The sequence below is a fragment of the Panulirus ornatus genome, chromosome 36 (assembly GCF_036320965.1).
Source record: "Panulirus ornatus isolate Po-2019 chromosome 36, ASM3632096v1, whole genome shotgun sequence".
Classification (NCBI taxonomy): Eukaryota; Metazoa; Arthropoda; class Malacostraca; order Decapoda; family Palinuridae; genus Panulirus; species Panulirus ornatus.
The window spans coordinates 14904837-14927986 of NC_092259.1; the positions used below are offsets into that span (position 1 = coordinate 14904837).

The window sequence follows — 23150 nt, forward strand, 5'->3', positions numbered from 1 at the left end:
GTCCTTGGTCAGTTCATTTTGTATCATGATGACTATTAAGTCGTGAATCAAAATAGCATAATATATCTAAGTAGTTTCATCATTACTACACTATGACATGTTTCCTATAAAATTCTTCACTTACTTGAAGGTTAGAAAATGAACTTGCTATAGAAGAGTTGTCCTTCTTAAACTGACCCTCCAAAACCTGACGGAAATAGTCCTGCTGGCTCTCCTTCAGGGATTGAGAAGATCTTCTGAAAAAACAATGGTTTAAACACTATTTGCATCATCCAATACATTTTACAGATCTAATATGATGACAAGTTTATGACAATCTGTGAATAAAACTAAATGTAATGCAGATTTTGTGCAATACTTTTCCTTTATTAGATGAAGAGTTCTTATACTTTGTTACAACCAAACTTTAGGTAAATCTTAATGTTTTCTGAAGTGTCTGTATGAAGCATCAAGAAATACAATAAAAACTTGCACTATATGTAAAATCTCTGTTTTCAAGTTCAATAGCATGGACTCCTAAATGCAATGCATACAAAGGAATGAGTGCAAATCATAGTGGGAATACCATGATTTCAATACTTCGCCTGCTAAAGGTTAAACTGCATGTGAAAAGTCAACTATGATAAAGCTCTATCATTGAGAGCACATTCTTGTTAAAGAAATTCTCACTCCAAAGAAGACTATATTTCCCGACAACAGGAAGCAGTGCAGCATTCGGAAACATCCTGTGTAACACCAGAACTCTTTCATAGATTTTGTCTGTTGGGTAATTATTTAGATTTATATTCATTATGCTTTGTCGCTGTCTCCCGCGTTAGCAAGGTAGTACAAGGAAACAAACGAAAGAATGGCCCAACCCACCCACATACACATGTATATACATACACGTCCACACATGCAAATATACATTCCTATACATCTCAACGTATACATATATATACACACACAGACATATACATATATACACATGTACATAGTTCATACTGTCTGCCTTTATTCATTCCCACCACCACCCCGCCACACATGAAATAACAACCCCCTCCCCCGGCATGTGTACGAGGTAGCGCTAGGAAAAGACAACAAAGGCCACATTCGTTCACACTCAGTCTCTAGCTGTCATGTAATAATGCAGTAAAACCACAGCTCCCTTTCCACATCCAGGCCCCACAAAACTTTCCATGGTTTGCCCCAGATGCTTCACATGCCCTGGTTCAACCCATTGACAGCACGTCGACCCCGGTATACCACATCGTTCCAATTCACTCTATTCCTTGCACGCCTTTCACCCTCCTGCATGTTCAGGCCCCGATCACACAAAATCTTTTTCACTCCATCTTTCCACCTCCAATTTGGTCTCCCACTTCTCCTCTTTTCCTCCACCTCTAACATATATCCTCTTGGTCAATCTTTCATCACTCATTCTCTCCATGTGACCAAACCATTCCAAAACACCCTCTTCTGCTCTCTCAACCACACTCTTTTTATTACCACACATCTCTCTTACCCTATTATTACTTAATCGATCAAATCACCTCACACCACATATTGTCCTCAAACATCTCATTTCCAGCACATCTACCCTCCTCCGCACAACTCTTTCCATAGCCCATGCTTCGCAACCATATAACACTGTTGGAACCACCATTCCTTCATTTTTTTTTTTTCTTTTTTCATACTATTCGCCATTTCCCGCGATAGCGAGGTAGCGTTAAGAACAGAGGACTGGGCCTTTGAGGGAATATCCTCACCTGGCCCTCTTCTCTGTTCCTTCTTTTGGAAAGAAAAAAAAAAAAAAAGGGAGGGGAGGATTTCCAGCCCCCCGCTCCCTTCCCTTTTAGTCGCCTTCTACGACACGCAGGGAATACGTGGGAAGTATTCTCCTTCATACATACCCATTTTTGATTTGCGAGATAATGTTCTCGACTTCCACACATTCTTCAAGGCTCCCAGAACTTTCGCCCCCTCCCCCACCCTATGATCCACTTCCGCTTCCATGGTTCCATCCACTGCCAGATCCACTCCCAGATATCTAAAATACTTCACTTCCTCCATTCAAACTTACCTTCTAGTTGACTTGTCCCTCAACCCTACTGTACCTGATAACCTTGCTCTTATTCACATTTACTCTCAGCTTTCTTCTTACACACACTTTACCAAACTCATTCACCGGCTTCTGCAGTTTCTCACATGAATCAGCCACCAGTGCTGTATCATCAGCAAACAAAAATTGACTCACTTCCCAAGCTCTTTCATCCACCACAGACTGCAGACTTGCCCCTCTATCCAAAACTCTTGCATTCACCTCCCTAACAACCCCATCCATAAACAAATTAAACAACCACGGAGACATCACACGCCCCTGCTGCAAACCTACATTCACTGAGAATCAATCACTTTCCTCTCTTCCTACACGTACACATGCCTTACATCCTCGATAAAAACTTTTCACTCCTTCTAACAACTTGCCTCCCACACCATATATTCTTAATACCTTCCAAAGAGCATCTCTATCAACTCTATCATATGCCTCTCCAGATCCATATATGCTACATACAAATCCATTTGCTTTTCTAAGTATTTCTCACATACATTCTTCAAAGCAAACACCTGATCCACACATCCTCTACCATCCTCTGGGTAATTATACACATAATAATAAATATCAAGCTGAGATCCACCTTTTATATAAATTTTCTCTTATCCTTTCTTATATTAAGCAAACTTACTATCTGAGTACATACAGCGTCTTCCTCATGTACCATAACCATTTCAATTTGCATTGAAATTTATCTTTAATCAGAATCACATGCTAATATCCCTAATCATTTTTTCCCCAACTGCATGGTCAGTACCCAAGTTACTGTTTATCTAGCTGGGCTAACTAGGATGCACTTTCTGAAGGACAATATGGCAGTGAGACTGCAGGGATTCAAATCCTGATGATCTCCCTAGCAAAGCACTACTAAGATCAGCCCATTAAAGCATGAATGAAAAAAAAATTCTATCTAAATGTGTGCTTTAGAGATCTAGGCTATCAACATTTGAAAATTGCTATATACAAGGAAACGAACATATACAGTTAGAAAATAATGACCAACAGTAAAACATACATCTTTCTGATGTGCTGGAACAGAAAGTTTGTTTTCGCTTAAATACTTATAAAAAAAAATGTTAACTTGCTTATTAGAGCATTTCAAACACAACTAGCTATAGCACAAAGAATATAAACAGACTGCCATAAAGGTTAGGCTACTTCTGATTAAGCCACATCAATGTAAGCCAAAGTTCATCGCTATGTTCTCATAGAGCAATTCTATAATCTACCAATGTGCTGTCAATGGATTGAACCAGGGCATGTGAAGCATCTGGGGTAAACCAGGGAAAGTTCTGTGGGGCCTGGATGTGGAAAGGGAGCTGTGGTTACGGTGCATTATACATGACAGCTAGAGACTGAGTGTGAACGAATGTGGCCTTTATTGTCTTTTCCTAGCACTACCTCACACACATGTGGGGGGAGGAGGTTGTTATTTCATGTGTGGCAGGGTGGCGACGGGAATGAATAAGGGCAGACAGTACGAATTATGTACATGTGTATATATGTATATGTCTGTGTGTGTGTATATATATATGTTGAGATGTATAGGTATGTATATGTGCATGTGTGGATGTGTATGTATATACATGTGTATGTGAGTGGGTTGGGCCATTCTTTCGTCTGTTCCCTTGCACTACCTCACTATCGCTGGAGACAGCGACAAAGTATAATAATAAATAAATACTAATGTGAAAGTGTTAAAAAATCTACCAAGTCTACCAAGTAGTATTCTGGTGGCATTTTCCTTCTGGAGTGATTTATTAGTGCCACAGATAATGTAACATTCCTCAACAGTTTACATGTACAACACCATCAGTCCTCCCAACTTGTGCAACAAAATTGATCTTCAAACAACATTATTTTGTTACCTTTACAACTAAAGAAATTTTGGCACTTTTATATCTCAAGAGTTCCAACTAAGTACCCATAAGAATTGCTTTTGCATCCCTAAAGCACTTCTACTCTTCTTGCCATGCAAAATGGCCCTTATATTATTCTCTAATCCTGCTTACCAGTTGAACACTTCTATAAATCAGCACTCCTCCAATACTGCACTTTCTTAATGCTCCAACTGGCCTTTAAAACACCTTTACCCCCCAACACTTCATCACCTCTCATATAATTCTCCACTATGCTACAATCTAAATTTCTCAAGCAATCCCATCATTAACAACACATATCATGGGAAATGACCAATTAGGGTTAAAACACATTAACTAAGGTTTCTCAGTAATGTAATGAATTAGAAAGCTTCCAATGAACTCCATGTATAATACCCCTAATCATACATGATCAAGCAAAACCCTGCCAACTGTACCACGATCAATAGGCTAGTATCTCCTCATGTGACTTAATGCATTTTTGTTTTTTCTTTTATTGTAATAGAAACAAGAGAATACAGACCTGGATGAAGACAGCACTGGTCCAAACACTTGCTCTGGGGTAACACAGGAGAATGTTAAATCATCAGTTTCCCACTGGCCAGTCTGTCTTGCTCGAGTTATTACCTAGAGGGCAGATATCAGCATGCTGTTAATGATACACTTAAGAAAAAAGAAAACTCAGTTAAAACAACTTATATTTCAATTAACTACTGTAGGTGATTTGAACAAAAACATGACCCCATCACACTCATCTTGGAAAAAAAGAAAAACGCAATGCAAGAAAAATGATAAACATGAAATAAATATGAGCTCCTGAGGTTTTTGCTGACCTAACTCTCAAATATGGGAGGGCTACATGAAAAGAGAAAGAAGGGGAAATCCAGAGCTTCATTGTTTGAGGAAAGAATCATATATCCTAACATTGCAGTTGGTCTCCATAGAGAAACTTTGGAAAGCAGTAGCCAGTCACATATTGAAAGTTCAGGCTTTTGATGGCTCAGTGGAGCAGTGGCCAAAAAAAATGCTGTGGTGCTAGGAAAGAGCAGCAACATCACAACAAACAGTAAGGGATGGGATGGTTGAAGAGAGGTAAGAGCAGGAGAGCCACCCACATTTGGAAACAGTGCTATACCCTATACTAGGGCAAAAGAGTCCCCTGTGAGTAGATAGGGAACATCTGCATGCCAAAAGAAAAATTTCAGCACATAAGAGGGTAAGTAGGTGGTGGCTAGTAGGCAGCTAACGACCAGGGAGATATATTAACAGTACTACCAGCCTGAGTATCAGGAGAGTTACTACCACTTTAGTGGTAGTCATTTTGCACTCCAGGTAGCTGTCTTTTCTTTCTGCCTCACCCACACGTGGACTTCTGGCATTCTGTCCATAAATACACAATCTCTCCTTAACAACACTTAACTCACACTAATCATTCTTCCTAAATCTAGATTTTTCTGCAGAGCATTATGTGCTGACCCTGCATTTTTGGCAAAATGGTAGGAGTGACAGATAGAAGCAGTAGGTAGGAACATGAGGCAGAAGTAATCAGCTAAGAAAATTAGGTAGGAGCCTCTGCAAGCACTATGCTAGTGTTACCCTCAGCCAGTGGCCTGTTGTGGGTGAGGCACTAAAGGATAAGAAGCAGCACTGGAGTTCACTAGTTATGAAGACTGTTGCTGTAGCCACCCCCTTGAGGGAGTTCCAGGCATCAGGGATATAGACTGAATAGTTACATAGAAATTATAAGCTTTAATTTGTAGTTTTAAGACACTCATGATGCATTATGACAAATCAACATGGTGATAAAGCCTTACTTCTGAAAGCCAAAACAAAGTAGTCTCCAATTAAACCAATGGCAATCCATACGGTAAGCATAACCAAAAGTATCACAGCAACATATCTACATAGTTAATGAAAGTGTTTACATGCATTTGATAATTACAATGAAATACAGTAAATACAACAGTTTCACATATGTCTAAGAACAGTAACATTTTTAAGAATCTTTGGGTTAAGGTGAACAATGTCGACTTAAAGGCTAATTTTGTGAATATGGATGAGAGGAGGAAGTGATTTCCCATCTTAAGAGGGCTTTGGTGTCTATTCCCAAAACAAGTGCTTCTTCTTGGATTCATTTAGTGAGAAAAGATAGCTTAAAGTAAGCTTAACTCAGAAGGTAAATAAGATAAGCGAGATGATTTGCCCATTAATCTGATACTCTTCCAAAGATTCAAGTAAGAGCTCAGGAACATAAATTCCTATTAAAACCACGAATTTCTAGCCAAATTATAAAACTTCTTTAGCTGCGCTTTCAAAACTAATCACAAGAGAAAAAGAAAAGATGGGCAACATGATTAAATACCTTTCCATACATGGTTTAAGGGACTGTGAGGATTTTTACTAAAATTAGGCAAATGATTTCATGGCCCACCTGCACAAGATTATTGAGATCGCTCTGTAAGTTACTATTCTCTTCCTTCAGACATATGTTCTTCCTCTCTATGGTAAGCATCTTCTCACTTAGCCCCTTTGCCTCATTCTCTAGTCCAATCTTATCTGTCACTAATGATGACATCTGCAAAGGGAAAAGCAGACATGAAGCAATACTTCCAATCACTGATTATACTCATGAATGAACAACGAAAAAGAACATTCATTATCTCTGAATAATTGAAACATCACGTGACAATACATCTACACTAACTGTACACATACAGGCAACTGCAATGAAAAATATGAATGTTTACGTAAGCAAATAAACCATATGAAAACACTCCAACTACCTATTAGTTGGTTGTGATGACCGGTAGAGTGCAATACGAACAGGTGAAATATAACAAAGAACACTCAAGAACATTCAAAATACGAATAGGTGAAATATAACACTGAACACTCAAGAATATTCAAATCAGATATATCAAGTCAAAGCACCATATCCATGTTTTAACATAACCTCTCATAATAAACATGTGCCTCATAACCAATCCAGAAGGCAAAGGAAGGAATAATGCAACTCATGACATACTTCAAACCATACTTATTCTATTGTCATTAAATATATTTCAATGTCCATGAAGTTTATCAAACACAAAGAAGCATGCACCTTTTGCAAGCATTAATTTTGAAGAACTAAGGCCCTTAACCCCACAAGCTGGCAAAAAGCCAGAATAGCAAGTTCCTTTGGGAAACCTTACTACGGTGCTACTCTCAATAAAGAATTTAACCAGAATTGATTAGTCATATTACACTGCCCTGGTTATTGAGTAACTTTCTAGGAATACAAGGGTTTATGACTGAACTGTGTCATTTCAATAAATACTTCTTACCTCTATTATTGCTAATCAGAAAGATCAAATAGACTGGTTATTCATGAATTATTTCTGATTCATTATTTTATATTTTTTTATTACACTTTGTCACTGTCTCCCGCATTAGTGAGGTAGCGCAAGGAAACAGACGAAAGAATGACCAAACCACCTACATACACATGTATATACATACACGTCCACACAGGCAAATATACATACCTATACATCTCAATGCATACATATATATACACACACAGACATATACATATATACACATGTACATAACTCATAATGTCTGCCCTTATTCATTCCCGTCGCCACCCCGCCATACATGAAATAACAACCCCCTCCCCCGGCATGTGCGCGAGGTAGTGCTAGGAAAAGACAACAAAAGCCACATTCGTTCACACTCAGTCCCTAGCTGTCATGTATGATGCACCAAAACCACAGCTCCCTTTCCAAATCCAGGCTCTACATAACTTTTCAAAGTTTATCCCAGACGCTTCACATGCCCTGGTTCAATCCACTGACAGCACGTTGACCCCGGTGTGCCATATCGTTCCAATTCACTCTATTCCTTGCACGCCTTTCACCCTCCTGCATGTTCAGGCCCCAATCACTCAAAATCTTTTTCACTACATCTTTCCACCTCCAATTTGGTCTCCCACTTCTCATTCCCTCCACCTCTGACTCACATATCCTCTCTGTCAATCTTTCCTCACTCATTCTCTCCATGTGACCAAACCATTTCAAAACACCCTCTTCTGCTCTCTCAACCACACTCTTTTTATTACCACACATCTCTCTTACCCTTTCATTACTTACTCGATCAAACCACCTCACACCACATATTGTCCTCAAACATCTCATTTCCAGCACATCCACCCTGCGCACAACTCTATCTATAGCCCATGCCTAAACAACCATATATCATTGTTGGAACCACTATTCCTTCAAACATACCCATTTTTGCTTTCCAAGATAACGTTCTCGACTTCTAAACATTCTTCAACGCTCCCAGAACTTTCGCCCCCTCCCCCACCCTATGATTCACTTCTGTTTCCATGGTTCCATCCGCTGCCAAATCCACTCTCAGATATCTAAAATACTTCACTTCCTCCAGTTTTTCTTCATTCAAACATACCTCCCAATTGATCTGTCCCTCAACCCTACTACACCTAATAACCTTGCTCTTATTCACATTTACTCTCAGCTTTCTTCTTTCACACACTTTACCAAACTCAGTCACCAGCTTCTGCAGTTTCTCACCCGAAACTGATTTCTGATTCATATGACCTGTAATATTTTTACACTAATGGCTCTTGTCACTTGAGCATAATAATACAAAATATTTCATTAATAATTTTGGTCATTTTACCACAAAATTCACGACACAATATACCTGAATTTGGTGGTCCCGCAGAGAAACACAAGACTCTCTGGTAGTGGTGGCCATCTTAGCGAGACGGTCCTCTAGAAGTGATACTCGCTCTGCTGCCTCCCGTTCTAGTTCCTCCACAGTTGTCACCAATACAGCGTTTTGTTCCCCTAGGTCTCGTACCCACGACTCCAGTATACACACCTTATTCTGAGAATAAAAAAAATCATAAATTCATTAACATGACTAAATACCAGAGACATAAACTATAATTTCTACGACAAATGATCATGAAAAATATGGTATACATAGAAACGGAGAGGAGAAAAAACTACTGCTATACGAGACGCGTCTGATGTGTCAATTTGCATTAAGCCATACGAAATATCCAATATGTTCCCATCTGTCACTACTACCGAACTGTCGGACCTCGGTGTGTATATAAATGATCCAGTTTCACGAAGCTAAGTATTAATTAACAGTCGCTCTGTGGGTGCGACGTGTTAAGGAATGGCGGGATACTTTCCAGCAAACTTGTTACACTTCGTCTGTCCAGCAAACATCTGAGCTTCAAGCGACAAAACCATTGTCACATTAACAGCTGTTAGCAATACAGACACACTTGCAATCAAAGAAACACTGAAGTGACATAGTGAACATGAGGAAGGGAGGAGGGAGAGGTCGGTCACCGTAAGTTTTAAGTCACGTGGCCATTTGCTGCAACAATAATATCAAGGCTGTTTTACAGTTTGCAGTACAGGTGCACAATGATTTTTGGCTCCGTAATATATATACAAACACACACACACACACATATATATTTTTTTTTTTTTTTCATACTATTCGCTATTTCCCGCGATAGCGAGGTAGCGTTAAGAAAAGAGGACTGGGCCTTTGAGGGAATATCCTCACCTGGACCTCTCCTCTGTTCCTTCTTTTGGAAAAAAAAAAAAAAAAACGAGAGGGGAGGATTTCCAGCCCCCCGCTCCCTTCCCTTTTAGTCGCCTTCTACGACACGCAGGGAATACGTGGGAAGTATTCTTTCTCCCCTATCCCCAGGGAATACATACATATATATTTCTTTTTTCTTTTTTTCATACTATTCGCTATTTCCCGCGATAGCGAGGTAGCGTTAAGGACAGAGGACTGGGCCTTTGAGGGAATATCCTCACCTGGACCTCTCCTCTGTTCCTTCTTTTGGAAAAAAAAAAAAAAACGAGAGGGGAGGATTTCCAGCCCCCTGCTCCCTTCCCTTTTAGTCGCCTTCTACGACACGCAGGGAATACGTGGGAAGTATTCTTTCTCCCCTATCCCCAGGGAAAATATATATATATATATATATATATATATATATATATATATGGATCTGGAGAAGGCATATGATAGAGTTGATAGAGATGCTCTGTGGAAGGTATTAAGAGGTGTGTGATGTCTCCATGGTTGTTTACTTTGTTTATGGATGGGGTTGTTAGGGAGGTAAAGGCAAGAGTTTTGGAAAGAGGGGCAAGTATGAAGTCTGTTGGGGATGAGAGAGCTTGGGAAGTGAGTCAGTTGTTGTTCGCTGATGATACAGCGCTGGTGGCTGATTCATGTGAGAAACTGCAGAAGCTGGTGACGGAGTTTGATAAAGTGTGTGGAAGAAGAAAGTTAAGAGTAAATGTGAATAAGAGCAAGGTTATTAGGTACAGTAGGGTTGAGGGTCAAGTAAACTGGGAGGTGAGTTTGAATGGAGAAAAACTGGAGGAAGTGAAGTGTTTTAGATATCTGGGAGTGGATCTGGCAGCGGATGGAACCATGGAAGCAGAAGTGGACCGTAGGGTGGGGGAGGGGGCGAAAATTCTGGGAGCCTTGAAGAATGTGTGGAAGTCGAGAACATTATCTCGGAAAGCAAAAATGGGTATGTTTGAAGGAATAGTGGTTCCAACAATGTTGTATGGTTGCGAGGCGTGGGCTATGGATAGAGTTGTGCGCAGGAGGATGGATGTGCTGGAAATGAGATGTCTGAGGACAATGTGTGGTGTGAGGTGGTTTGATCGAGTAAGTAACGTAAGGGTGAGAGAGATGTGTGGAAATAAAAAGAGCGTGGTTGAGACAGCAGAAGAGGGTGTTTTGAAATGGTTTGGGCACATGGAGAGAATGAGTGAGGAAAGGTTGACCAAGAGGATATATGTGTCGGAGGTGGAGGGAACGAGGAGAAGAGGGAGACCAAATTGGAGGTGGAAAGATGGAGTGAAAAAGATTTTGTGTGATCGGGGCCTGAACTTGCAGGAGGGTGAAAGGAGGGCAAGGAATAGAGTGAATTGGAGCAATGTGGTATATCGGGGTTGACGTGCTGTCAGTGGATTGAATCAAGACGTGAAGCGTCTCGGATAAACCATGGAAAGCTGTGTAGGTATGTATATTTGCGTGTGTGGACGTATGTATATACATGTGTATGGGGGGGGGTTGGGCCATTTCTTTCGTCTGTTTCCTTGCGCTACCTCGCAAACGCGGGAGACAGCGACAAAGTATAAAAAAAAAAAAAAAATATATATATATATATATATATATATATATATAACAAGTAGTGGTGATGTGAGAAGGAGATGGAGTGAGTATTTTGAAGGTTTGTTAAATGTGTTTGATGATAGAGTGGCAGATATAGGGTTTTTTGGTCGAGGTGGTGTGCAAAGTGAGAGGGTTAGGGAAAATGATTTGGTAAACAGAGAAGAGGTAATAAAAGCTTTGCGGAAGATGAAAGCTGGCAAGGCAGCAGGTTTGGATGGTATTGCAGTGGAATTTATTAAAAAAGGGGGTGACTGTATTATTGACTGGTTGGTAAGGATATTTAATGTATGTATGACTCATGGTGAGGTGCCTGAGGATTGGCGGAATGCGTGCATAATGCCATTGTACAAAGGCAAAGGGGATAAGAGTGAGTGCTCAAATTTCAGAGGTATAAGTCTGTTGAGTATTCCTGGTAAATTATATGGGAGGGTATTGATTGAGAGGGTGAAGGCATGTACAGAGCATCAGATTGGGGAAGGGAAGAGTGGTTTCAGATGTGGTAGAAGATGTGTGGATCAGGTGTTTGCTTTGAAGAATGTATGTGAGAAATACTTAGAAAAGCAAATGGATTTGTATGTAGCATTTATGGATCTGGAGAAGGCATATGATAGAGTCGATAGAGATGCTCTGTGGAAGGTATTAAGAATATATGGTGTGGGAGGCAAGTTGTTAGAAGCAGTGAAAAGTTTTTATCGAGGATGTAAGGCATGTGTACGTGTAGGAAGAGAGGAAAGTGATTGGTTCTCAGTGAATGTAGGTTTGCGGCAGGGGTGTGTGATGTCTCCATGGTTGTTTAATTTGTTTAGGGATGGGGTTGTTAGGGAGGTGAATGCAAGAGTTTTGGAAAGAGGAGCAAGTATTAAGTCTGTTGTGGATGAGAGAGCTTGGGAAGTGAGTCAGTTGTTGTTCGCTGATGATACAGCGCTGGTGGCTGATTCATGTGAGAAACTGCAGAAGCTGGTGACTGAGTTTGGTAAAGTGTGTGAAAGAAGAAAGTTAAGAGTAAATGTGAATAAGAGCAAGGTTATTAGGTACAGTAGGGTTGAGGGTCAAGTCAATTGGGACGTAAGTTTGAATGGAGAAAAACTGGAGGAAGTAAAGTGTTTTAGATATCTGGGAGTGGATCTGGCAGCGGATGGAACCATGGAAGCGGAAGTGGATCATAGGGTGGGGGAGGGGGCGAAAATCCTGGGAGCCTTGAAGAATGTGTGGAAGTCGAGAACATTATCTCGGAAAGCAAAAATGGCTATGTTTGAAGGAATAGTGGTTCCAGCAATACTGTATGGTTGCGAGGCGTGGGCTATGGATAGAGTTGTGCACAGGAGGGTGGATGTGCTGGAAATGAGATGTTTGAGGACAATGTGTGGTGTGAGGTGGTTTGATCGAGTAAGTAATGTAAGGGTAAGAGAGATGTGTGGAAATAAAAAGAGCGTGGTTGAGAGAGCAGAAGAGGGTATTTTGAAATGGTTTGGGCACATGGAGAAAATGAGTGAGGAAAGATTGATCAAGAGGATATATGTGTCGGAGGTGGAGGGAACGAGGAGAAGTGAGAGACCAAATTGGAGGTGGAAAGATGGAGTGAAAAAGATTTTGTGTGATCGGGGCCTGAACATGCAGGAGGGTGAAAGGAGGGCAAGGAATAGAGTGAATTGGATCGATGTGATATACCGGGGTTGACGTGCTGTCAGTGGATTGAATCAAGGCATGTGAAGTGTCTGGGGTAAACCATGGAAAGCTGTGTAGGTATGTATATTTGCGTGTGTAGACGTGTATGTATATACATGTGTATGGGGGTGGGTTGGGCCATTTCTTTCGTCTGTTTCCTTGCGCTACCTCGCAAACGCGGGAGACAGCGAAAAAAAAAAAAAAAAAATATATATATATATATATATATATATATATATATATATATATATATATATATATATTTTTTTTTTTCAAACAGGAGGTCAAGAGAAAGGTGCAAGAGGTGAAAAAAAGGGCAAATGAGAGTTGGGGTGAGAGACTATCAGTAAATTTTAGGGAGAATAAAAAGATGTTCTGGAAGGAGGTAAATAGGGTGCGTAAGACAAGGGAGCAAATGGGAACTTCAGTGAAGGGCGCAAATGGGGAGGTGATAACAAGTAGTGGTGATGTGAGAAGGAGATGGAATGAGTATTTTGAAGGTTTGTTGAATGTGTCTGATGACAGAGTGGCAGATATAGGGTGTTTGGGTCGAGGTGGTGTGCAAAGTGAGAGGGTTAGGGAAAATGATTTGGTAAACAGAGAAGAGGTAGTAAAAGCTTTGCGGAAGATGAAAGCCGGCAAGGCAGCAGGTTTGGATGGTATTGCTGTGGAATTTATTAAAAAAGGGGGTGACTGTATTGTTGACTGGTTGGTAAGGTTATTTAATGTATGTATGACTCATGGTGAGGTGCCTGAGGATTGGCGGAATGCGTGCATAGTGCCATTGTACAAAGGCAAAGGGGATAAGAGTGAGTGCTCAAATTACAGAGGTATAAGTTTGTTGAGTATTCCTGGTAAATTATATGGGAGGGTATTGATTGAGAGGGTGAAGGCATGTACAGAGCATCAGATTGGGGAAGAGCAGTGTGGTTTCAGAAGTGGTAGAGCAGTGTGGTTTCAGAAGTGGTAGAGGATGTGTGGATCAGGTGTTTGCTTTGAAGAATGTATGTGAGAAATACTTAGAAAAGCAAATGGATTTGTATGTAGCATTTATGGATCTGGAGAAGGCATATGATAGAGTTGATAGAGATGCTCTGTGGAAGGTATTAAGAATATATGGTGTGGGAGGCAAGTTGTTAGAAGCAGTGAAAAGTTTTTATCGAGGATGTAAGGCATGTGTACGTGTAGGAAGAGAGGAAAGTGATTGGTTCTCAGTGAATGTAGGTTTGCGGCAGGGGTGTGTGATGTCTCCATGGTTGTTTAATTTGTTTATGGATGGGGTTGTTAGGGAGGTAAATGCAAGAGTCTTGGAAAGAGGGGCAAGTATGAAGTCTGTTGGGGATGAGAGAGCTTGGGAAGTGAGTCAGTTGTTGTTCGCTGATGATACAGCGCTGGTGGCGGATTCATGTGAGAAACTGCAGAAGCTGGTGACGGAGTTTGGTAAAGTGTGTGGAAGAAGAAAGTTAAGAGTAAATGTGAATAAGAGCAAGGTTATTAGGTACAGTAGGGTTGAGGGTCAAGTCAATTGGGAGGTGAGTTTGAATGGTGAAAAACTGGAGGAAGTGAAGTGTTTTAGATATCTTGGAGTGGATCTGTCAGCGGATGGAACCATGGAAGCGGAAGTGGATCATAGGGTGGGGGAGGGGGCGAAAATTTTGGGAGCCTTGAAAAATGTGTGGAAGTCGAGAACATTATCTTGGAAAGCAAAAATGGGTATGTTTGAAGGAATAGTGGTTCCAACAATGTTGTATGGTTGCGAGGCGTGGGCTATGGATAGAGTTGTGCGCAGGAGGATGGATGTGCTGGAAATGAGATGTTTGAGGACAATGTGTGGTGTGAGGTGGTTTGATCGAGTAAGTAACGTAAGGGTAAGAGAGATGTGTGGAAATAAAAAGAGCGTGGTTGAGAGAGCAGAAGAGGGTGTTTTAAAATGGTTTGGGCACATGGAGAGAATGAGTGAGGAAAGATTGACCAAGAGGATATATGTGTCGGAGGTGGAGGGAACGAGGAGAAGAGGGAGACCAAATTGGAGGTGGAAAGATGGAGTGAAAAAGATTTTGTGTGATCGGGGCCTGAACATGCAGGAGGGTGAAAGGAGGGCAAGGAATAGAGTGAATTGGAGCGATGTGGTATACAGGGGTTGACGTGCTGTCAGTGGATTGAATCAAGGCATGTGAAGCGTCCGGGGTAAACCATGGAAAGCTGTGTAGGTATGTATATTTGTGTGTGTGGACGTGTGTATGTACATGTGTATGGGGGGGGTTGGGCCATTTCTTTCGTCTGTTTCCTTGCGCTACCTCGCAAACGCGGGAGACAGCGACAAAGTATAAAAAAAAAAAAAAAAAAAAAAAAAAAAAAAAAAAAAAATATTTTTTTTTTTCAAACTATTCGCCATTTCCCGCATAAGCGAGGTAGCGTTAAGAACAGAGGACTGGGCCTTTGGGGGAATATCCTCACCTGGCCCCCTTCTCTGTTCCTTCTTTTGGAAAAATCAAAAAAAAATAGAGAGGGGAGGATTTCCAGCCCCCCACTCCCTCCCCTTTTAGTCGCCTTCTACGACATGCAGGGAATATGTGGGAAGTATTCTTTCTCCCCTATCCCCAGGGATAATAAATACACACACTCACACACACAAACAAATATATATATATATATATATATATATATATATATATATATATATATATATATATATATATTTTTTTTTTTTTTTTTTTTTTTTTATACTTTGTCGCTGTCTCCCGCGCTTGCGAGGTAGCGCAAGGAAACAGACGAAAGAAATGGCCCAACCCCCCCCCCATACACATGTACATACACACGTCCACACACGCAAATATACATACCTACACAGCTTTCCATGGTTTACCCCAGACGCTTCACATGCCTTGATTCACTCCACTGACAGCAAGTCAACCCCTGTATACCACATCGCTCCAATTCACTCTATTCCTTGCCCTCCTTTCACCCTCCTGCATGTTCAGGCCCCGATCACACAAAATCTTTTTCACTCCATCTTTCCACCTCCAATTTGGTCTCCCTCTTCTCCTCGTTCCCTCCACCTCCGACACATATATCCTCTTGGTCAATCTTTCCTCACTCATTCTCTCCATGTGCCCAAACCATTTCAAAACACCCTCTTCTGCTCTCTCAACCACGCTCTTTTTATTTCCACACATCTCTCTTACCCTTACGTTACTTACTCGATCAAACCACCTCACACCACACATTGTCCTCAAACATCTCATTTCCAGCACATCCATCCTCCTGCGCACAACTCTATCCATAGCCCACGCCTCGCAACCATACAACATTGTTGGAACCACTATTCCTTCAAACATACCCATTTTTGCTTTCCGAGATAATGTTCTCGACTTCCACACATTTTTCAAGGCTCCCAAAATTTTCGCCCCCTCCCCCACCCTATGATCCACTTCCGCTTCCATGGTTCCATCCGCTGACAGATCCACTCCCAGATATCTAAAACACTTCACTTCCTCCAGTTTTTCTCCATTCAAACTCACCTCCCAATTGACTTGACCCTCAACCCTACTGTACCTAATAACCTTGCTCTTATTCACATTTACTCTTAACTTTCTTCTTCCACACACTTTCCCAAACTCAGTCACCAGCTTCTGCAGTTTCTCACATGAATCAGCCACCAGCGCTGTATCATCAGCGAACAACAACTGACTCACTTCCCAAGCTCTCTCATCCCCAACAGACTTCATACTTGCCCCTCTTTCCAGGACTCTTGCATTTACCTCCCTAACAACCCCATCCATAAACAAATTAAACAACCATGGAGACATCACACACCCCTGTCGCAAACCTACATTCACTGAGAACCAATCACTTTCCTCTCTTCCTACACGTACACATGCCTTACATCCTCGATAAAAACTTTTCACTGCTTCTAACAACTTGCCTCCCACACCATATATTCTTAATACCTTCCACAGAGCATCTCTATCAACTCTATCATATGCCTTCTCCAGATCCATAAATGCTACATACAAATCCATTTGCTTTTCTAAGTATTTCTCACATACATTCTTCAAAGCAAACACCTGATCCACACATCCTCTACCACTTCTGAAACCGCACTGCTCTTCCCCAATCTGATGCTCTGTACATGCCTTCACCCTCTCAATCAATACCCTCCCATATAATTTACCAGGAATACTCAACAAACTTATACCTCTGTAATTTGAGCACTCACTCTTATCCCCTTTGCCTTTGTACAATGGCACTATGCACGCATTCCGCCAATCCTCAGGCACCTCACCATGAGTCATACATACATTAAATAACCTTACCAACCAGTCAACAATACAGTCACCCCCTTTTTTAATAAATTCCACTGCAATACCATCCAAACCTGCTGCCTTGCCGGCTTTCATCTTCCGCAAAGCTTTTACTACCTCTTCTCTGTTTACCAAATCATTTTCCCTAACCCTCTCACTTTGCACACCACCTCGACCAAAACACCCTATATCTGCCACTCTGTCATCAGACACATTCAACAAACCTTCAAAATACTCATTCCATCTCCTTCTCACATCACCACTACTTGTTATCACCTCCCCATTTACGCCCTTCACTGAAGTTCCCATTTGCTCCCTTGTCTTACGCACCCTATTTACCTCCTTCCAGAACATCTTTTTATTCTCCCTAAAATTTACTGATAGTCTCTCACCCCAACTCTCATTTGCCCTTTTTTTCACCTCTTGCACCTTTCTCTTGACCTCCTGTCTCTTTCTTTTATACATCTCCCACTCAATATATATATTGGGTGTTCTGTGTTGTAAATGTAAATGGTGAAGAGCTTGTAGATTTGTGTGCTGAAAAAGGACTGGCGATTGGGAATACCTGGTTTAAAAAGAGAGATATACATAAGTATACCTATGTAAGTAGGAGAGATGGCCAGAGAGCGTTATTGGATTACATGTTAATAGGCGCGAGAAAAGAGACTTTTGGATGTTAATGTGCTGAGAGGTGCAACTGGAGGGATATGTGATCATTATCTTGTGGATGCAAAGGTGAGGATTTGTAGAGGTTTTCAAAAAAGAAGAGAGAATGTTGGGGTGAAGAGCGTGGTGAGAGTGAGCGAGCTTGGGAAGGAGACTTGTGTGAGGAAGTACAGGAGAGATGGAGTGCAGAATGGAAAAAGTGAGAGCAAAGGACGTAAGGGAAGTGGAGGAAGAATGGAATGTATCTAGGGAAGCAGTGAAGGCTTGCGCAAAAGATGCTTGTGGCATGAGAAGCGTGGGAGGGGGGCAGATTAGAAAGGGTAATGAGCGGCGGGATGAAGAAGCAAGATTATTAGTGAAAGAGAAGAGAGAGGCATTTGGACAATTTTTGCAGGGAAATAGTGCAAATGACCAGATATACAAAAGCAAGAGGCAGGTCAAAAGAAAAGTGCAAGAAGTGAAAAAGAGGGCCAATGAAAGTTGGGGTGAGGGAGTATCATTGAATTTAAGGGAGAATAAGATGTTTTGGAAGGTAAATAATGTGCGTAAGAAAAGAGAACAAATGGGAACATCAGTGAGGGGGGTAATGGGGAGGTGAAAAGTAATGGTGATGTGAGGAGATGGAGTGAGTATTTTGAAGGTTTGTTGAATGTATTAGATGATAGAGTGGCAGATATAGGATGTTTTGGTCGAGATGGCGTGTGAAGTGAGAGGGTCAGAAAGAATGATTTGGTAAACAGAGAAGAGGTAGTGAAAGCTATGCGGAAGATGAAAGCTGGCAAGACGGCGTGTTTGGATGGTATTGCAGTGGAATTTATTAAAAATAGGGGGTGACTGTGTTGTTGACTGGTTGGTGAGGATATTTAATGTATGTATGGCTCATGGTGAGGTACCTGAGGACTGGCGGAATGCAAGCACAGTGCCATTGTACAAAGGCGAAAGGGATAAAGGTGAGTGTTCAAATTACAGAGGTATAAGTTTGTTGAGCATTCCTGGAAAATTATATAGGATGGTATTGATTGAGAAGGTGAAGGCATGTACAGAACATTAGACTGGGGAAGAGCAGTGTGGTTGTAGAAGTGGTGGAAGATGTGAGGATCAGGCGTTTGCTTTGAAGAATGTATGTGAGAAATACCTAGAAAAGCAAATGGATTTGTATGTAGCATTTATGGATCTGGAGAAGGCATATGATACAGTTGATAGAGATGCTCTGTGCAAGGTATCAGGAGTATATGGTGTGGGAGGCAAGTTGCTGGAAGCAGTGAAACATTTTTATCGAGGATGTAAGGCATGTGTACAAGTAGGAAGAGAGGAAAGTGACTGGTTCTCAGTGAATGTCGGTTTGCGACAGAGGTGCGTGATGCTTCCATGGTTTTTTAATTTGTTTTTGGATGGGGTTGTTAGGGAGGTGAATGCAAGAGTTTTGGAAAGAGGGGCAAGTATGCACAGTCAGTTGTGGATGAGAGGGCTTGGGAAGTGAGTCTGTTGTTGTTCGCTGATGATACAGCGTTGGTGGCTGATTCGGGTGAGAAACTGCAGAAGCTGGTGACTGAGTTTAGGAAAGTGTGTGAAAGTACAAAGCTGAGAGTAAATGTGAATAAGAGCAAGGTTATTAGGTATAGTAGGGTTGAAGGATAAGTCAATTTGGAGGTAAGTTTGAATGGACAAAAACTGGAGTAAGAGAAATGTTTTAGATATCTGGGAGTGGATTTCGCTGTGGATGGGACCATGGAAGCGGAAGTGAGTCACAGGGTCAGGGAGGTGGCGAAAGTTCTGGGAGTGTTGAAGAATGTGTGGAAGGCGAGAACATTATCTCGGAGAGCAAAAATGGGTATGTTTGAAGGAATAGTGGTTCCAAAAATGTTATAGGTTGCGAGGCGTGGGCTACAGATAGGGTTGTGCAAAGAAGGGTGGATGGGTTGGAAATGAGATGTTTGAGGACAATATGTGGTGTGAGGTAGTTTGATCGAGTAATGAAAGGGTAAGAGAGATGTGTGGTAATATAAAGAGTGTGGTTGAGAGAACAGAAGAGGATGTATTGAAATAGTTCGGTCACATGGAGAGAATGAGTGAGTAAAGATTGACAAAGAGGATATATGTGTCAGAGGTGGAGGGGACGAGGAGAAGTGGGAGACCAAATTGGAGGTGGAAGGATGGAGTGAAAAAGATTTTGAGCGATAGACGCCTGAACATGCAGGAGGGTGAAAGGCATGCAAGGAACAGAGTGAATTGGAACGATGTGGTATACCGGGGTCGACGTGCTGTCAATGGATTGTACCAGGGCATGTGAAGCATCTGGGGTAAACCATGGAAAGTTTTGTGGGGCCGGTATGTGGAAAGGGAGCTGTGGTTTCGGTGCATTATACTTGACAGCTAGAGACTTGAGTGTGAACGAATGTGGCCTTTGTTGTCTTTTCCTAGCGCTATCTCGCGCGCGTGCGTGGGGACAGGGTTGTCATTTCATGTGTGGCGGGGTGGTGACGAGAATGAATAAAGGCAGCAAGTATGAATTATGTACATGTGTATATATGTTTATGTCTGTGTATGTATATATATGCATACGTTGAAATGTAATGTTATGTATATGCAAGTGTGTGGACGTGTATGTATATACATACATGTGTATGTGGGTGGGTTGGGCCATTCTTTCGCCTGTTTCCTTGCGCTACCTCGCTAACGCGGGAGACAGCGACAAAGCAAAATAAAATAAACAAAAAAAAAAAAAAAATATATATATATATATATATATATATATATATATATATATATATATATATATATATATATATATTAGGTGAATATACCAACAATATATATATATATATATACATATATATATATATATATATATATATATATATATATATATATATATATATATGTATATATATATTGTTGGTATATTCACCTAATTGTTGCAGATAATGTCTTATCAATGAATAAATAGTTCTACTATTCTGGCAATATGCAGTGATTCTACCCATGACTTGTAATTCTGTGGCTGCGTTATTTGAAAAGTGTATATCAATAGTAGGAACAATTTCCTTATAAAATATGTCGGATATAACATCGTCTGAAAATCTGGACACTCGCACATGTATGTTAATGAACTGATTGATGCTCTTATGACGGCTTCGATGCCCAATAACTTTACTACAAGGTATACTGGTCTTTTCCCAGGCAATTACATCCTCAGCAGCAAAGTACTGAGAGACAGGAAAGTTGAAAAACTGATTCCTGGAATATTTCTGTTATTGAGTACAAATTAATCACAATTTCATATGAAGGTACGCTGTCTTGCTGCGACAATGACGCTCAAACCCTGACCGACATTATTACCACAGGTATTCACGGGAAGGTGATTAAGTACCACTATGAACGTGTGAATATTTCTGAGGTAGTGAAATTCCATAGTCAAAGTGTGAATATCTGTGAGGTAGTGAAATTCCATAATCAAAGCGTGAATATCTATGAGACTGAAATTCCACAATCAAAGTATGATTACCTATGAGGAAGCGAAATTCCATAATCAAAGTATGAATATCTATGAGGTAGTGAAATTCCATAATCAAAGTATGAATATCTGTGAGGTAGTGAAATTCCATAATCAAAGTATGAATATCTATGAGGAAGCGAAATTCCATAATCAAAGTATGAATATCTATGAGGTAGTGAAATTCCATAATCAAAGTATGAATATCTGTGAGGTAGTGAAATTCCATAATCAAAGTATGAATATCTGTGAGGTAGTGAAATTCCATAATCAAAGTATGAATATCTATGAGGAAGCGAAATTCCATAATCAAAGTATGAATATCTATGAGGTAGTGAAATTCCATAATCAAAGTATGAATATCTGTGAGGTAGTGAAATTCCATAATCAAAGTATGAATATCTGTGAGGTAGTGAAATTCCATAATCAAAGTATGAATATCTATGAGGAAGCGAAATTCCATAATCAAAGTATGAATATCTATGAGGTAGTGAAATTCCATAATCAAAGTATGAATATCTATGAGGTAGTGAAATTCCATAAAGTATGAATATCTGAGGTAGTGAAATTCCATAATCAAAGTATGAATATCTATGAGGTAGTGAAATTCCATAATCAAAGTATGAATATCTGTGAGGTAGTGAAATTCCATAATCAAAGTGTGAATATCTATGAGGTAATGAAATTCCATAATCAAGTGTGAACATCTATGAGGTAGTGAAATTCCATAATCAAAGTGTGAATATCTATGAGGCAGTGAAATTCCATAATCACTGTGAATATCTATGAGGCAGTGAAATTCCATACGAGATTGCATGAATATTCTAACACTGGCCGAGGAGTTATGGTCAACAAAGTTTGGAGTTGCACCAGAGTTAAGTCTGTCCGTCAAGGTTTTTCCTTCCCCCTTCTTTTGCATCCAAACTCAACCTCCTGAGCAGGACAGTACAACCTTGATGATGGCCAGCATCCACAACTCGTGTCATAAATTCATCGGCAACACATGATGTCAAGATTTGAGCAATTATCGTCTTCACTCAGTGCCACACATTCTTAGGAAGAAATAGCGTACCAGGCTATTTGATACGGCTACTTTCCATGTCTCGTTTAACTCGGATGGTCTACCAAGCTGTTTGAAACAGCTACTTTCAATGTCTTTTGTAACCCAGATGGTCTGTGGCAACTTGAGACTCTCCAGTTTTTCCTATCCTGGCCTTCCTGAAATAATCTGACTTTCATTTTCCTAACGCGGTTGACTGATGTTCACATACCTATAACACAGTCGCAGGAAAGCAGGTGCTTTGGATGGTGCAACAGTCATCTAAAACATCGCAACACCCAGAAGGAAACAGGATGAAACTGTAATTCAGTCATACAGATTTCTGTCCTATCATCTAAGGAGTCTTTAAGAGTATATCATGTATGTGATGGTTGACACATGGTTCACCTCAAGGATCATATGATTCATTAAGTATTGCACCACATGCAACGCCCTTAACTATCTACTTTGTCACATACCTTAAGAAAAAACTAAGTCCACCTTCACACCGACACTTAACCCGACTATTGGCCACAGTGCGACCTAGTCATGCTGTGGCTGCTACATGGTCAAGGTCAGGTCAGAAGTCACGGTGTGAGTAAGGAGAGAAGGGGATGAGTATTGGCAGGTAGTTCCTGGTACAGAATGGCAGAAGCGAGACGTAAATAGACGTACCAGTGTGATACCACAAGTGTTGTGTGACCTACATAATCATGAGCAGCAGCACACCTGCTACAGTTCCACAAGCTCTTCCCACCAACCTCCTCAATCTGAC

The 23150-nt window shown here is 40.8% G+C and overlaps 1 protein-coding gene across 15 annotated transcripts in view; it reads right to left on the reverse strand.

The window, feature by feature from the left end:
• The window catches only part of LOC139760399 (uncharacterized), a 216838-nt gene that overhangs the window by 175641 nt on the left and 18047 nt on the right, over positions 1-23150 (reverse strand). For 12 of the 15 annotated variants that reach the window (XM_071683539.1, XM_071683547.1, XM_071683534.1 and 9 more), the window contains exons 2-5: positions 8686-8871; positions 6407-6550; positions 4499-4602; positions 125-236 (exon numbers count right to left, since the gene is read on the reverse strand). In XM_071683539.1, coding sequence (XP_071539640.1) covers positions 125-236; positions 4499-4602; positions 6407-6550; positions 8686-8871 — 546 coding nt within the window. Of the gene's footprint in view, positions 1-124; positions 237-4498; positions 4603-6406; positions 6551-8685; positions 8872-22854; positions 22996-23150 lie in introns of those variants that run through there. The other 3 variants (XM_071683535.1, XM_071683542.1, XM_071683546.1) reach the window with 2 other exon arrangements.